This window comes from Lepidothrix coronata, unplaced genomic scaffold (genome assembly GCF_001604755.1).
Source record: "Lepidothrix coronata isolate B3197 unplaced genomic scaffold, Lepidothrix_coronata-1.0 Scaffold147, whole genome shotgun sequence".
NCBI lineage: Eukaryota > Metazoa > Chordata > Aves > Passeriformes > Pipridae > Lepidothrix > Lepidothrix coronata.
This window is the reverse complement of record NW_016690327.1, coordinates 2,076,971-2,091,706: the sequence shown is the minus strand read 5'-3', so window position 1 is coordinate 2,091,706 and position 14,736 is coordinate 2,076,971. Positions and strand designations below refer to the sequence as shown.

General features: G+C 50.0%; 1 protein-coding gene across 3 annotated transcripts; it reads left to right on the top strand.

Moving 5' to 3' along the window:
- Positions 1–674: 674 nt before the first annotated feature.
- INPP5B (inositol polyphosphate-5-phosphatase B) lies at positions 675–14,672 on the top strand. 3 transcript variants are annotated; one of them, XM_017828419.1, is made up of 22 exons: positions 675–767; positions 913–992; positions 1,394–1,491; positions 1,869–1,898; positions 2,380–2,490; positions 5,145–5,238; positions 6,370–6,540; positions 7,264–7,365; positions 7,738–7,852; positions 8,473–8,589; positions 8,917–9,104; positions 9,586–9,697; positions 9,841–9,950; positions 10,551–10,686; positions 11,187–11,297; positions 11,875–12,037; positions 12,193–12,428; positions 12,608–12,727; positions 13,093–13,177; positions 13,506–13,633; positions 13,881–13,992; positions 14,249–14,672. In XM_017828419.1, exons 1-22 carry the CDS (start codon positions 711–713, stop codon positions 14,371–14,373), a joined length of 2,601 nt encoding a protein of 866 aa, XP_017683908.1. In that variant the 5' UTR covers positions 675–710; the 3' UTR covers positions 14,374–14,672. The 3 variants fall into 3 exon arrangements, with proteins under 3 accessions (XP_017683908.1, XP_017683909.1, XP_017683911.1); XM_017828420.1 differs by lacking the exons at positions 675–767; positions 913–992; positions 1,394–1,491 and having other exon boundaries at positions 2,240–2,490; XM_017828422.1 differs by lacking the exons at positions 675–767; positions 913–992; positions 1,394–1,491; positions 1,869–1,898; positions 2,380–2,490 and adding an exon at positions 2,772–2,835.
- The last annotated feature ends 64 nt before the right edge of the window (positions 14,673–14,736 follow it).

The following is a 14,736-nucleotide window of genomic DNA, read 5'->3' as shown; positions in this document are numbered from 1 at the left end:
TTGGTGTTTACAGCAGCTATGTCAGACTGTTCTCTTGTCCATTATGGACAGCTGCAGAGCTGACACTGATAAAGACCACTCGGATTTTCTGTCTCTGGACCTACATCCCCTATATCTGTGCAAGGGGCTGATTTCGGCCAAGCTCTGTCTTTACAGTACAAAAGACCGGTGACATTTTACAGCATCTACTCCCACACTCTGTACTAATTTATTTGCATAATAACCCGGCAGCTTAGAAGTTGGCTCCTGTGCTGGGTTGTCTTGAAATTCAACAAAAAATAATTCAAGCTGCTACTTTAAAAAGGGCATCTCGGGATTTTCCTTGGAAATTAACTTTTTCCACGTCTGCCAATCCCAGAGCTTCCTCCTCTCCCTCTCCCCGTCCTGCCGGGAGGGGCAGCCGCAGGCCGTGCCTCTCCCGCCGTTCGCATCCCCCGTGCCCGGCCGCGACCCTCCCGCCCCGTTATTTCCGGCGGCTCCGAGCCCCGCCCGCGGCCGGTCCCAGCGCGGAGCGATAACGGAGCGGCCCCGGCCCCGCCTGGGGGGAGTCCGGGGGCGCCGTGTCGCTTCGTGTCGCCCCGTGTCGTGTCGCACCGTGTCGCTTCGTGTCGCTTCGTGTCGCTTCGCTCAGCTGCACTGAGCGCGCAGCCGCCGCCGCGGGAGCCGCCGAGTCCCGGCCCCGGGGAGCGCCGTCCGCTGCCGGGACGGAGATGGACCAGTCGGTCGCCATCCAGGAGAGCCTGGCGGGGGGCGAGACCTGCCGGATCGTATCCTTTGACGGGCCCCGGTGGCGCGGAGCCGTGCGGGGCGGGGGGGCCCCTCTCCCTGCTCCCTCCGGTTTGTCGCCGCCGCCCTCTGGCGCTGTCCCCGCTCCCTGCCGCTGTCCTGCCGTTCCTTGACCCGCGGCCGCAGGCGGTGCAGGGCCTCCTGTCTGCGGGGGAGAGCGCGGAGAGCCGGCTGCTGGGCCTGGTGGAGCACCGCGGGCAGCACGCGTGGGTACCGGAGCGGGGCGGGCGGGGAGAACATCCGAGAGACGCGGGAGCTCTGCGGGTCCCTCACGAGCCTCGGGAGCCGCCTGAGAACCCCCTCCCATCCCAAGGGCTTTCCCCCCGGGGGCGGTCCCGTAGGGCAGCCGTTTGAAGGCATGATGCCTTGATGTTATGGGTGGTTAGTAAGAAACCCCAGGCCGACGAGCTGCTCTGCTCTGCCAGTAATGTGAACACGTTATTTAAGTGATGGGGTGAGCAGGCGGGTGGTACATGGTTGAGAAGTTACTTTGGGGTTTGCATGAGGCTACGCTAGCAGGTGCTGCTGGTGGGATGGGGTCTGTGACTGCCTGCAGACATGCCAGAACTGAGGAATCTTTGCCTCCATGTCGGCTCCGTGCTTGCAGGATCTACGTGTACACTCACCGTCGGATGGCCATCACAGCTGAGGATGTCTGGCTGGAGAGAGTAATCCCCATCACAGATGGGTTTGCAGTGGAAGAAGGTACTGACACACTGTGGTGGCTCAGTGGCCACCTCCAAAGAAGAGGATGGAGGGGTTTGGAGCCCATACTTTGTTGTTCTACTTCCTTAAGTTTGGAATCTATTCTGCCTTCACATTTCTTCTTTAGTTTGTAATCCCTGGTGACACTTGCCCTGTGTCACATGGCATTGCTGGCAGGGCTGTTCAAGGTTCAGAGCACCCGTGTCCCACCGGGCCCCAGCCATGGCCCCTGCCTGGCAGGTTCGCTCTGCTGGCTCTGTTCCTGCCAGGAGTGTTTGGGGCTGGAGGAACTTGCTGAGCTCCCTGACCTCAGAGTATCAGCACAGTCTGCAAATCTGTTGCTTAGCTTTCAACTGAACTTTGTTTTACTTTTGCAGTTGTACTTGACAGTGACCGTCACATCATTGGTGAGTTCTGTGCTTGTTTTTAGTGCCTGTGTTACAGGCACTCTGGGCCCTGTGCCAGCTGCAAACAGTGAGGCAGGACTGGGGGCTCTTGTCCTGGGGGGGCTTGCCAGGGCAGGGATTGATGTCCTGCTCCTCTTGGGGCACTTGCCGTGCTGTTGGCCACGGTTACTTAGTGCTAACAAGCATTGTCAGCCCCATTCAACCAAGGGAATGATTTTTCCAAACGCTTTTAAACTGCTGCTGGAAGATTAATTATTGTCACTGAACGAGCAGAATAAAAATTATTATAAATGGTCGCCTTTATATTTTTAAATGGCATTCTCATGTAAAATGTTGGAAAGGAACATGTTAAGGCATCATGGGGAGATGTTGCCGAAGGCTGCATGCACGTGTGCATCCACCAGTGTAGAGTGGAGAAACGCTCGGTTTCTGAAGGCTTGGCAGCACGACCCACAGGAGCTCTTTCTCCTGATGTCCTCAGGCTCTGATGTGACTGTCCAGATGAGCTCAGCAGAGGACCGGCTGACCGTGCGGCTGCCCTTCGGCTCCCACACGCGCACGTTCCTGCAGGAGCTCAGCAGGTGCAGCCCAGGTACGAGCTCTGCGGGTGCGGCTGGGACAGGGGAGGGTCCGGCGGGGCAGGAATGTTGCGTTTGCTCGTCTCTTCTGCGTGTGCGAGAGCAGCGCTGGCCTCTCTATGCTGAACCTCGCTCAGCGCTCACCCCTTCCCCGTGACGATTCCCCGCCGTCGGACGGCTCGGCAGCGACGGTCGGTGTTTTTTTTGCGGGCAGAGGCGGGTGCTCTGTGCCGAGCCGAACGGGCTCCCGGGGGCGGGCCGGGGCGGGCCGGGGCGGGCGCTGGGGCCGGGCCGGGGCCGAGCTAAGGGCCGGCGGCGCCGAGCTGCGGCGATGTCCGCGGGCGGGCGGCCCCGCCGAGGTGAGCGCGGGGACCCGCCGGGGCGGGCGGGGGGGCCGCGCTGCCCCGCCGGCGTCTGTCCGGGGCGGCGGGACGGGGCCGGGGCGGGAGGCGGAGGGGCAGCGCCAGGCTCGGCTCCCGCTGCCCCGGGCAGGTCAGTTCCGCCGCGGGCGCGGAGCCGCCGCCGAGGCTCCGGCGGATTCGCGACCCGGTTCCTGTGCCCGGCTCGGCTCCGCCGGTGGGGACGGGCCGCGCCGGCCCCGCCGCGCCCGGGGCCCTTTCCCGCTTTGCAGAGTGCACGTGTGAGAAGATTCCGAGCTAAAGCAATTCCTGGAAGTCAGTGTGGGATTCAAAACCTGAGTGTTGCCGTGTCTGCTGCATGCTGCTTCGTTTAGGCTGGGCACCTCTCGCTGCATGAAGACTAATTTAATTCTCCCCTTTGGACACTAAGCATGGATCCTGCCTTATCCAGGAGATATGATATATTTTCTTGCTGTAAAGCAGTATACTATAATGTCACTGCACATTCTTAACAGGAACGCCTTTATTACTGCTTAAATCTCATTTAACTGCAAATCCTGTCCGAGACCTGCTGTAACCTCTGCACGTAGCTCTGCATTTCTGTGCTCAGTTCAGTTATTGAACAAGGTCATTATTCCACTTCAGAGTGCTACCCTCTGAAGATACCTCTGGCTACAGCAATCAGTGGCTAGATACACATTTATTTAAAGGAAATAGCCCTTTTCCAAGGCTAATCTCTTTCTTAGGAGAATCCTACCTAAAGCCGATTTCCATCCTTGAGGTTACAATGGAAGGTGTCATATGTGACTGTGATCTTTGGATCACGTAGCAGCTGTGTCAGCAGCAGGTTCACACGTCTTTCCATTCTGCACTAATGCCTTCTGCATGCTGCTGAGTGGCATCATCCCATGTGGGTAATAAGGCCTGGGATTCTGCTCTGTTCCTGGCACAAAAGTAACCATTGTCCACTGAGTTGAAAGTTCAGGTTGGTTCCTGTCACTCTCAAGGGATGTTGCATGGTCGTTATGGGGAGAGCTTGCAGAGGTTCAAGGAGCACTGACTGAGAGCTCAAGGCCCATGGAGAAAATGCTGTGTCCCAGCTCCCCAGGCCCACACTCCCCAGGGCATCTCCGTGTGCTCCTGGTCAATGCTGCGTGACTTGGGCTGTGTGATTTGCAGCGAGGCTTGAGTCATGTGCTCTTCTGCATCAAGCTCTGATAAATCCTCTTACACAGTCTATTCTCAGAGGGTTCTTGGGCAGGAGAGGTTTTTCAGGCTGAGAACTTGGCCACCTCTTGCTAGCTGGTTTATGTCCTGAGAGCCTGGGTGAAGTACTGCAAGTTCTATTTCTGGTTTGTGCTTTTGTCCTGCAGAATGTTCTATGACAGCAATAACATCTTAAATTTTTCTGGGTTGTGCTTTGAAGGAGAAGCTCAGCTGAATGCCTAGAATCTGACAATCTTAACGATTTCTACATCACCATTAGTGTGCTAAGGAGCATGATCTTAAGATTGCTGTTTGTGCATCTTAAACGCAGAGACTCACCCCTAGAATCCTCTTTGTTATTTTGTCACTTGTAGGAGCAGAATGTTGTAACTGAAACAAAAAGCTGAAAGACTGGTCAGATTTTGCTAAGGTAGTGTGATGTGATTCATGTCACACCTGTGGTGAGTTAGATTTGTGTGGTAGCAGCCCTGTTACTGTTTTAGGAGTGTGCAGTTTGCATTAAGGCAGATGTTTCTGCTGAGGTTCAGTGGGTCCGTGGGGTGACTGTACTGCCCAGCCTCAAGGGGGGAGACGCCTGTGCCTTGCTGGGTATTTGCAGACAGGCAGAAACCCTTTAAAGAGTACTGTGATTTTTTTTTGTTTGTTTGTTTGTTTCCCCTTTTTATTCCTTGCTTTGTACTTCCTGTCTTGCTTCAGAAAGGAAAAATCTGTTATTAACATACATTTTTCAGATTCCCAGGGTAAAGCCCTGGATTTTGTGCTGCTAAGTTCTGCTTTGGCTTAGCTGTGTAAGGGAGAGCCAGCAGCAAGCACTCCCATAGCAGGCAGAAGTTCTGCTGCTCTCTGAGGCTTCTGTGAGTTCTTCCTCTGCAAGGCAAGCTGCATCATCACAGAACAGTTGGGTCAAAGTAAGCTAAAACTCTCAGATAACTGAAGGAGAAACTGCAGGGCTCTTTGTTTTTCCACACAGATCTAAATTATATTCTGCCCACAGATTTTTGCCAGTGTTTGTATAATCGTGTTGATAAACTGAAGAACACTTTGTGTTTAAAGTGAAACTTTGTGTTTTTTTTTTTTTCCAGAAGTGGTTGGCTCTGAAGGTATCAAACAGAATGGAAAAAAGGCTGCATTCAGTGAGAGCTGCAGCCACAACACCACCGACAGAAGCTCTCCCAGGTAGGAGGTCTTGTGTGGTGTGCAGCTGAAGGGAGCTGTGCACATCAGCTCTTTGTGCAAGGTCGAGTGAGGAGTGATGGTGGAGGCCACATTTCTGTGCCAGTTTAGCCGTGCCTCCCTCCTCAGAGGGTCTCTGTGTAGGGCCAGCGGGTGAGCTCTGCACCCCCACATTGCAATTGTGTAGCTGCATTACCAGTTCCATCAGCTGTGGTGGGTCAGTGCACAGAGGAGGGGGGTCTAGAGCGGAAGTTGGCAACTTTTTGAGATGAGAATCTGCAGATTTAAGAGAGAAAAAAGTTCAGCATAAGCATGCTGTCAAAACGTTAGTGGAAATTTCATCCCAGTCCCTCAGAGACAGCCCTGCCAGTCCCCTACTTGGGCATACTTTGGCTGTTGAGTGGGACAGGACCTGCTAGCATTGCTTGTTTTGAATTCAGAGAACTTTGGCTTAGGGCCACTGTGTCTCATAGATACACTCTTAGTTACAGTTTCATTTTCCAGTTCCCAGGACTTTGTGGACCCTGCTGCATATCCTTCAGAGTCTGTCTGTGTGCTGTCCTTGGCACTGGTGTGCAGGTTCTGACCTTAAATTTATGCTGTCCACTTGCTGGTGGGAACTCCCAAGCTGTGGCATTATTGTTGTTGCAAAAGGAGTTTCAGAGCCAGGAGACACAAAGTCAAACCACCTCTACCTCCACCCACTCTGGGCAGAGCTGGAAGTTTTCCACAGAAGGCTTTTTAAACAAACACAGTTCTTCATTCTCCAGCTGAGGTCAGAAGGGCTGAGCAGAGGCACCAGGAAATGAGATTTCCATCTCCTTGCTACAATAAGCAGGGAAAGTGTACAGTTTTTGTATCAATATCCAAGTGTGAGTAAGGCCTGCTCTGCATTGACAGGCTGAACCAGAACAGTGAAAACCATTTGTTATTTCAGTTAGTTAAACTGGTTTCCTCTCGAGATCTGAACCTTGCTAAGAAATGCTCATTTCAGTCTTCTCGGCTTATCTCAAATATTATCTGTCTTTAGTGAACAGACAGAAAAATGTGAATCAAGGTCTCGGTGGAAGAAATAAGTTAGTTAAGGTGTGTGGATAGCCTGGGCTTCATCTGCAGTTTTGCTTTCATTTACAGGCAAAATAAACTCAAGCCTGAAGTGAGAACTGAACAAGTCCGGCCTTCCCACCTCATGGCTTCGAACAAGGCCTCGATCATATCAGAACCAAAGTTTGGACTAAGAGATACTATTGTTAAATCTCAGCTTGCACAAATGGAGGATTCCTACACACACATCCAGAACTACAGGTGATGATCATTCCTGAGAAGAATTTATTTTTGTGGGTTGTAAGTTAGCACAGTGTCAGAATAACTCATGTCCGTTATTTCATCCTGTGTCCCCGCAAACAGGAAACTCTGTACAAAAGTATGATCCATACCTTCCAGAATAGTTTTCTTTCCTCATTTACGCATTAGCAGAGCAGAATTTCATTCATGTCTTTGTCAAGGCTTGCCTCATGGTTCTTGTGGAGAAAATGGCCTTCTTGAAATCACTTTTTTCTGTGCTTATTTCAGACAGTCTCTGGAAATGCATCAGCTCTGTGCACTTCAGCCTTCTCCCTCTCCACTTCTGTCCACTACTTATCCATGTAATTGTTCCAATAAGCACATAAGAAAGATCTTGGATAAAATATATAAATAGGACCAAAACATTACTGTGTTTGAAATTGTTTTATGCATCTCATTCTGTGAATTTATCATTTCAAATTGCTACTGCGCAGCTCCAGTCTTATTTTTATTTTTTTCTTTAATTCTGTGTATCTGTGTATACAATGTGTGTCCTTCCGTAAAACGTGTCTGTAAAGATGCTGCTGTTGTTAAATCATTTTAGGGATTTAAACTTTGTCACATTTTCTTAATTTCCCCTGGAAATATGTTAGTTCTAGGTACCCATAAGTACTTGGCTGATAGCAGTGGTATTTCCTGTGCTCTGCAGTTTGTGGCTCTGGGATTCAGTCACTGTCTTTGCAGGGTTTTTGTCGGGACATACAACGTGAACGGTCAGTCGCCCACGGAGAGCCTCCAGCCCTGGCTGAGCTGTGATGCTGAGCCTCCAGACATTTACTGCGTGGGGTGAGTGTCTCTCCCTGGCCCAGTGTCCCAAACCTGGGCTGTGCTGGTGGATCTGTCACAGAGAGGAGTTCTGGCAGGACACCACAGGGATGTTGGCACTGCTGTGGTGCATTGCACAGCTCCAGGGCGGGTGTGTGCACAGCCAGAAAGGGCTGTTGGTCTGGCCTCTCAGTATTACAAAGTCCTTAGTGCTATTTGATGTAATATGACAGTAATTAAGCTTTACATTTAACATACCTCTACAATCAGCATAACTGAATTGGAGTTTTCAGTTATAAATTGAGTGTAAATTGATTTAGTTCTTTCCCAGAGGAAAGAGCTGGAGAGTTATAAACAAGTGCATGCATCCATGAGTTCCTTCCTCTAACACAGTTTCCAGGAGCTTGATCTGACTAAAGAAGCCTTCTTTTTCAATGACACACCGAAGGAAGAAGAATGGTTTAAAGCTGTAACTGATAGTCTTCACCCAGATGCCAAATATGCAAAGGTAAATGTGGCTTTTGGGGAGGTTTGAGCGTGGACTCATTTTCCACTTAGGCCTCTTTTCCCTTTGCTTTCTCTCATTCTCAATGGCTGTGTCTTCCAGAGGCTCATGGTCTTCAGGCTCTGCAGGTACCATAGGTAGTGTTGCTGTGCAGGTGCTGAGGCAGGGGCAGGACGCAGACCAGAGCCAGGCTTCCCCACATAAAGGGAGCTCCTGCTGTCTTGGGGGAGGAGAACAGGGAATTCCGTAGCTTCTTCCATGTCTGTCTCCACAATGCATGGTGGAATGAGTTGTGAAGGTATTTTGGGAGGAATACTGCTTGGTTTGGCTCCTGCTCCTTAGATCTGCTTCCTCTCTTATCTCTGTTGTTGAAGGGAAGCTCCTTTCATGTGCTTATCCTTGTGCTGAGACTCCTGCTTTGGGCTTCCTATACTGGGATATTGCTCCCTGACCCCTTCCTGGGCTGTGCTGCTGGGGGCCTGTGTCCTGTGAGCCCAGCTGGTGCATCGAATGAACCTGGAACTCTCTTCTTGGTGACCCATGTTACAAATGGGGAGCAATGTGCCTTCTCTCAGCAAACCTCTTCCATTCCAGCATTTAATGGACAAGGGTCTGTTTTTCAGGTGAAGCTTGTGCGGCTGGTGGGAATTATGCTCCTCTTATACGTGAAGGCAGACCTTGCTTTGAACATCTCTGAGGTGGAAATTGAGACTGTGGGAACTGGAATCATGGGGAGGATGGTAAGAATGGCAACTGTGCACAAGAGGGGGTGAGATTTGGAAGAGCCCCTCTCCTTGGATGCCATGGTTGTACCTCCAGCTAAAGGCTGTGGCTGCCTTTAGAAGCAGATAACCCTATCCCTGTGCCAGCTCAGGGCACTGTGAGAGGGAACTGCCATGTGCTTGCCAGTGCTCAAAGCAGTAATCACTGATTGGCATTTTCAGCCTTTTCCTTCCTCTGGAATTAAACAGCCTGTCTCAAAGTCTTCTGGCTTGTGCACTGCCAGTAACTCATTTGTGGATTCATCTGCGGTGTAGAAGCTTCTGACCAGTGTCTTTGTCTTTCAGGGTAACAAAGGTGGTGTTGCCATCAGGTTTAAGTTCCATAACACCAGCGTGTGCATTGTGAATTCTCACCTCGCAGCTCACACGGAGGAATATGAGCGGAGGAACCAGGACTTCAAAGACATCTGCTCTCGAATGCAGTTTTGCCAGTCAGACCCAAATCTGCCCCCTCTCACTATTGGCAAACACGAGTATGCTTCCCATCTGGCTTTGGGAATCATGGCATGTGGCAAGGGAGCACCTTAACGTGCTGGGGTTGAGGAGGGGTCCCCAGTGACCTGAATGTCAGCTGGAAGGGCCAGAAATGCCCTTGTTTGGAGAGTGCTCACCCTCATGGTTCTGACAGGCTGCTTGTTGCCTTATGCTCTCCCAGGCCTTGTTTTATTCTCAAGCATAGAGTGGGAATGGGGCAGTAATCAGCATTGATTTCCCCAACTGTGGAATGGTAACAGCACCAGTTATTAAGGGGTAGTGACAAACACGCAGAACAGTAATTAAAAATGGCAAAGGTAGAAAATGTAGTTTCTCTTTGAAGTGCTCACTCTTGTCTCTGAGAGCAGCTGCAGCACCCAGGGGGTTGTGGTGGGGAGAGCCCATGGAGCTGCCACCCATGGCCGGGCTCCAGGGGAGCCTCAGGTCTCTCTGCACATTCTGGGATATGTTCTCTCTCAGTGTGATCCTGTGGCTGGGGGACCTCAACTATCGGCTGGAGGAACTGGATGTGGCACAAGTGAAGCAGCTCATAGAGGAGAAAGCATTTCCAGAGCTTTGCCAGTATGACCAGGTACCGATGTCTCACCTGCCTGCACACGGTGCTGAGGGTGCTCAGTACAAACTGCACGACTCCTTGGCCTCCCTTTTAGCACGTGTGGGAATTGTGCTTGAGCTTACCTAAAATGAAACTTTTTGTCTTTTCTTCTTTCATAGCTGAAGAGGCAAATGAAGGCAAATGCAGCCTTTGAAGGCTTCACAGAGGGAGAGATCTCTTTCCAGCCAACATACAAGTATGATGCTGGCTGTGATGACTGGGACACAAGGTACAGTGATCGCCTCAGATGTGATGCCACCAATGGCTGGTGTTACCTCTGAAGGAATTAAAAACAAGGCTAAAAAAAATTGCAGGATCTCTTATTTGCTTATCTCTGCTGTACCTGCTCAGGTGAGACTAGCCAGGGTTGACTTGGAGTGTTTGTGCTGTTCTCTAAACGCATGTGAGAACCACAATTCCCATAATGCTCTGTTCACAGAGCAGCTCACCTGCTGCTACCAAACCAGGAACTTCAGCTGCAAGTGCAGAAATGAAATCTGTGCAGCAGTCAGTGAAAAAAAATAAATGCAAACTTTAAGCATAGAGCCTGAATTCTTGTTTTTCATGGCTCTTATGGTCAAAAATATCTGAGTATTGCTTTGTATGTTAATTGTATTTTGCACTTTTGAAGAAGAAGGAAGTAAAGCATGAGCTAGAGAGACCTCATAGTAGACAATCAGTTTTTATATCTACTCAAACAAACTGTTAAAAATACCACTTTGATAGAGAATGAGCTCCAGGCCATGGCAGGAAACCCTGAGTCTCTGGGAGAGCAGTGTTACTGCTCCTGAACTGTGCCTGGAAACTGTGATCTTCCCCTCTGTTTCAGTGAGAAGTGTCGTGTTCCAGCGTGGTGTGATCGCATCCTCTGGAAAGGGCAGAATGTTGCCCAGCTGAGCTATCGCAGCCACATGGCCCTGAAGCTCAGTGACCACAAGCCGGTCAGCTCCGTGTTCGATATTGGGGTAAGGAAATACCTCTGCTGACCTGGTCCTCTGTGTGGGGAGGGAGGTTCTCCTGCTGATTTCCCTCTCCTGCTTTTATGGCACCCCCAGAGAACAATGGCTTGAAAGGTGGGCTGGATCAGATACAGAGGTGGGATTGTTGGTCACAGTGAGCAAGGGCTGTGTGACTGATACTCAAGTTAAGCAGGACAATGCCTGAATATCTGTCGGTGTTCTTTGAGAACACAGTAGTGTGTTGTCAAACCTTTTTTTTTTTTCTGAGACTTAGAAAAAGGCTGATCTGATACTGAGTGGCTCTTGTTAGTTATGGCAAGGTCCTTTACTGTTGGATCCTGAGAAGATCTTGGGGCATTACTGCTCCAAGTGGCTCTGCCCGTTACGTGGGTTTTATACTCTAGTGTGCTGCTAGAATCAAACCACTTCCCATGTTTCCAGCTGTGTCCCAGCTGTCCTGCAGAGGCACAGCAGATGCCAGCTGGTGTGGTGTATGTCCTTTTCAGGTGAAGGTTGTGAATGAGGAGCTCTATCGAAAAGCCTTTGAGGAAATAGTCCGCTCCCTGGATAAGCTGGAGAACGCCAACATTCCCTCTGTGACGCTGTCCCGCAGAGAGGTGGGGCATGGCCATGTGCCAGCACTCCCTGAAGGAACTGAGCAACCCCAGACCCCAGCAGCAGAAGATGGATTCTAGAGCCTGGGGTCTGGTTCCAAAACCTAGAATATTTTGACTTCCAGCTTCTCTCTGTTTACAAGCCCTAGGAATCTTTGTTCCTGTTTAGATGCTGGTAAATTCTGATCACAGCCCAAGGCTGAAAGGCAGGGTGTGTTACTCCTGAGGCGGAGAGAGAAAAAGTAAAAGGGTAATTTGTGACCCTTGCTCAGACTTGTTCTTTGAAACGTAAAATGTAGAATCTGAACGATTTGGAGGTCAAAGACCAGCATTTGCTTTGTGTGTTGGGGACTATAAAGATGAGCCCAGGATACATTTGAAGCTACAGCTATCTCACTCTCGATTTCATGTTTGAGGGGAGTATTTGGTAATCCTCTGGAGTCCTGGAAGAGATGGGATGTGGGAGCAAAGGGTTAATCTGGGTGTCTTGCTGCTTAATGATTAAACCATGGGACAAGAATTGCTGCTGGGGCTTGGCAAGGTGAAATGGCTGATGATGTTGACTGACGTTTGTTTCTAGATCCATTTTGAGGATGTTAAATACATGCAGCTGCAGGTAGAGAGGTTTACAATCCACAATGGCCAAGTGCCCTGCCAGTTCGAATTCATCAGCAAACCAGACGAGAAAACCTACTGCAAGGAGTGGCTGATTGCTAATCCCAGTAAGGGCTTCCTGCTTTCAGGTGAGCTCCTCTTTGTTCCCCTCATGTTAATGAGTTGATATTGTCCACTTCTGGCTTAGTTCTCTCTGCTCTTCTGAGAGTGCTGTGCCTGTTGACAGGCTGTTGGTTTAATACCGGTTGTAACTGAGTCTGGGTTTTTTATCATCTTCTGGCAGATGCTGAGATCACAGTTGAGCTGGAAGTGTTTGTTAATAAATCAACGGCTACTTGCTTAAACTCTGGAGAGGAAAAACTTGAAGATATCTTGGTCTTACATCTTAACAGGGGGAAGGATTATTTTCTGTCTGTAACAGGCAATTATTTGCCAAGTTGCTTTGGGTCTCCCATCCATACTCTGTGTTACATGAGGGAACCAATCCAGGACATGTCAGCAGAATCCATTCGGAGACTTGTGAGTTAAAGACAAGATTCCTTTCCAAATCCACAAGAGCCATTAAAACTGAGGCATGTTTGTTGTTATTAACAAGTTTCAATTCTCAGGTATAAGCTTTGTGAAGTCTTTTTACTGAGCTGAATAAGAACTTGCCTAGCTGTGTGTTTGTCTCCCCTCCCCACAATGCCTTCCCTCAGACTCTGATGCCACTAGAGAAGAGTGATGATCCTGATCCTGCTCAAGCTGAAAAGCCTATGGACATCCCAAAAGAGCTGTGGATGATGGTGGATCATTTGTATCGCAATGCTTCCCAACAGGTTGGCAGTGTTTGTACTGGAAACACAAAATGAACTGCTTGGGTTTTTTGAGTTTTGAAGAAGATATTGGTAATAGCAATCACTGTGAGTTGGGGGTGTTTGGCCAAAGGCCTTCGGACATAAGTGATCCTGGTGCCCTGGGTTGCACTGTTTGATGCTGGTGCCTGTGCTCTGTGTGTGCAGGCATCAGCAGAGTCCTCCTGCACTGCCCTCACTGCAGTGCCACAGCCTTACTAGAGCTGCTCTTGGTGAGACTTGTGTGATAACCACCAGTTTGGAGAGGTTTTTCAGGCAGATTATAAGGATGCTCTATTTACCCAAAACCCTTCTATTTTCCTTGGACTGACCAAGGGTTGTCTTTGCAGGAGGACCTGTTTCAGCAGCCAGGCCTCAGATCCGAGTTTGAGCAGATCCGAGACTGTTTGGACAAGGGAATGCACGATACCTTCCGTATCCTTTTGGGTGATGCCCAGGCAGGCTCACTGTGCTGCAGTGGTCAAAGCTGAGAGAGGTTTTTAAATTGCTGCCTCTCCCCTGGGGTAGCTGAGCTCTACAGTTCCTGTGGCTCCAAAAACCTCCTCTGGGTCCTTGTGATGCTGATGAATTTCACAAGGGTCCAACAGCAGCAGCTCCCCATGTGGAGTCCAGGGCATTAACCCAAAGCTGGGAGCAGTAGGAGGAGTTTGGGGAGACCTAAGCAAAGGTTCATGTTTCAGCAGAAATAGGACCAGCTTAGATCCTGCTGTGCTTGCCTCTTCCTTAATCATGTTTGGATCAGTGGGCAGCAACCACTCAGTGGCAGAAGCCCTGCTGCTGTTCCTGGAGAGCCTGCCTGAGCCAGTCATCTGCTCCAGGTTCTACAGCACCTGCCTGGAGAGTGCCAGCAGCTACTGGCTGAGCAGCCAGGTATGGCCAGCTTCCCTGTGGGACTGGCTCAGATTCCGGAAGGAGGGGAGGCAAACTGGCCTCTGTCACACCACTCACAGGGTTTTGCTCTCAGTAACTCAGTCATCTGGTCATAGAAAGGATCTGGAACTGGTGTTTCTGGGTTATGAAGAGCTGTTGGCACTTGCAGAGGGGGATGTTTGGAGTAGGTAAAGCTGGAAGCCATTGCTGTGTCTGCAATATAAATGTTGGGTTTTTCCCTCCTCAGATTATCTCTAGCCTGCCAGTGTGCCATAAAAATGTATTTGAATATCTGATGGCATTTCTACGAGAACTACTGAAAAATTCGGGGAAAAACCACCTGGATGTGAATATTCTTGGTAAGGCAATCACAATAACCTCTCTGTTCAGAAGGGTGATAGAACATTTCCCACCTGAGTGCAGTCGTGGTCTACACTGCTTTGAAGCTTCGAATAGTCCATAGAAAAAAACACTAACCTAGAAAAGTGGGGAAGTGACCCAGAGGTGTGGGGGGCCGTGAGCTTTGTCCCAGCCCAGGCACCGTACCCCGAGGTTGGTGGGATGGCCACTGATGTCCTGCTGCTCTCACTGTGCCTCTGTGGCTTTGCCCTGCAGCCAGTGTGTTTGGGGGCCTGTTACTGCGCCCTCCCCCCGGACATCCCACCCCTGACATAGCCGAGAAGAGGAAAGCCCAGCAGTTCATCCGCCAGTTCCTCAAGAGAGAAGACAATTCACCGTGAATTCCAGATGCAGCCAATCTGGATTTTTGGATATTGAATTACTGTAAAAATATTTTTTGTACATTATACCGGCTTTTTGTTTTTTTGGATATCACAGTATTTTATACAATCTGTTGCTTTTGAAGGCACAGGTCAGGCTGTTTGACACCTGATTATGCTGTAAAGTATATAAAATTTTTAAATAAGCTGTATGTAGACAAGCAAAAGATATAAAAGCTGATATTTACACTGTATTTTATTTAACTTGTTTGAAACCTTGGGATTTTTAAGCCCTCGCTATTTAAATAAAACGCTCTGGAGCCGTTTCGCGTTGTGGGCCGTGACTCGCGCCCCGCTCCCAGGTGGCGCCGCGCCGTGCCCGCC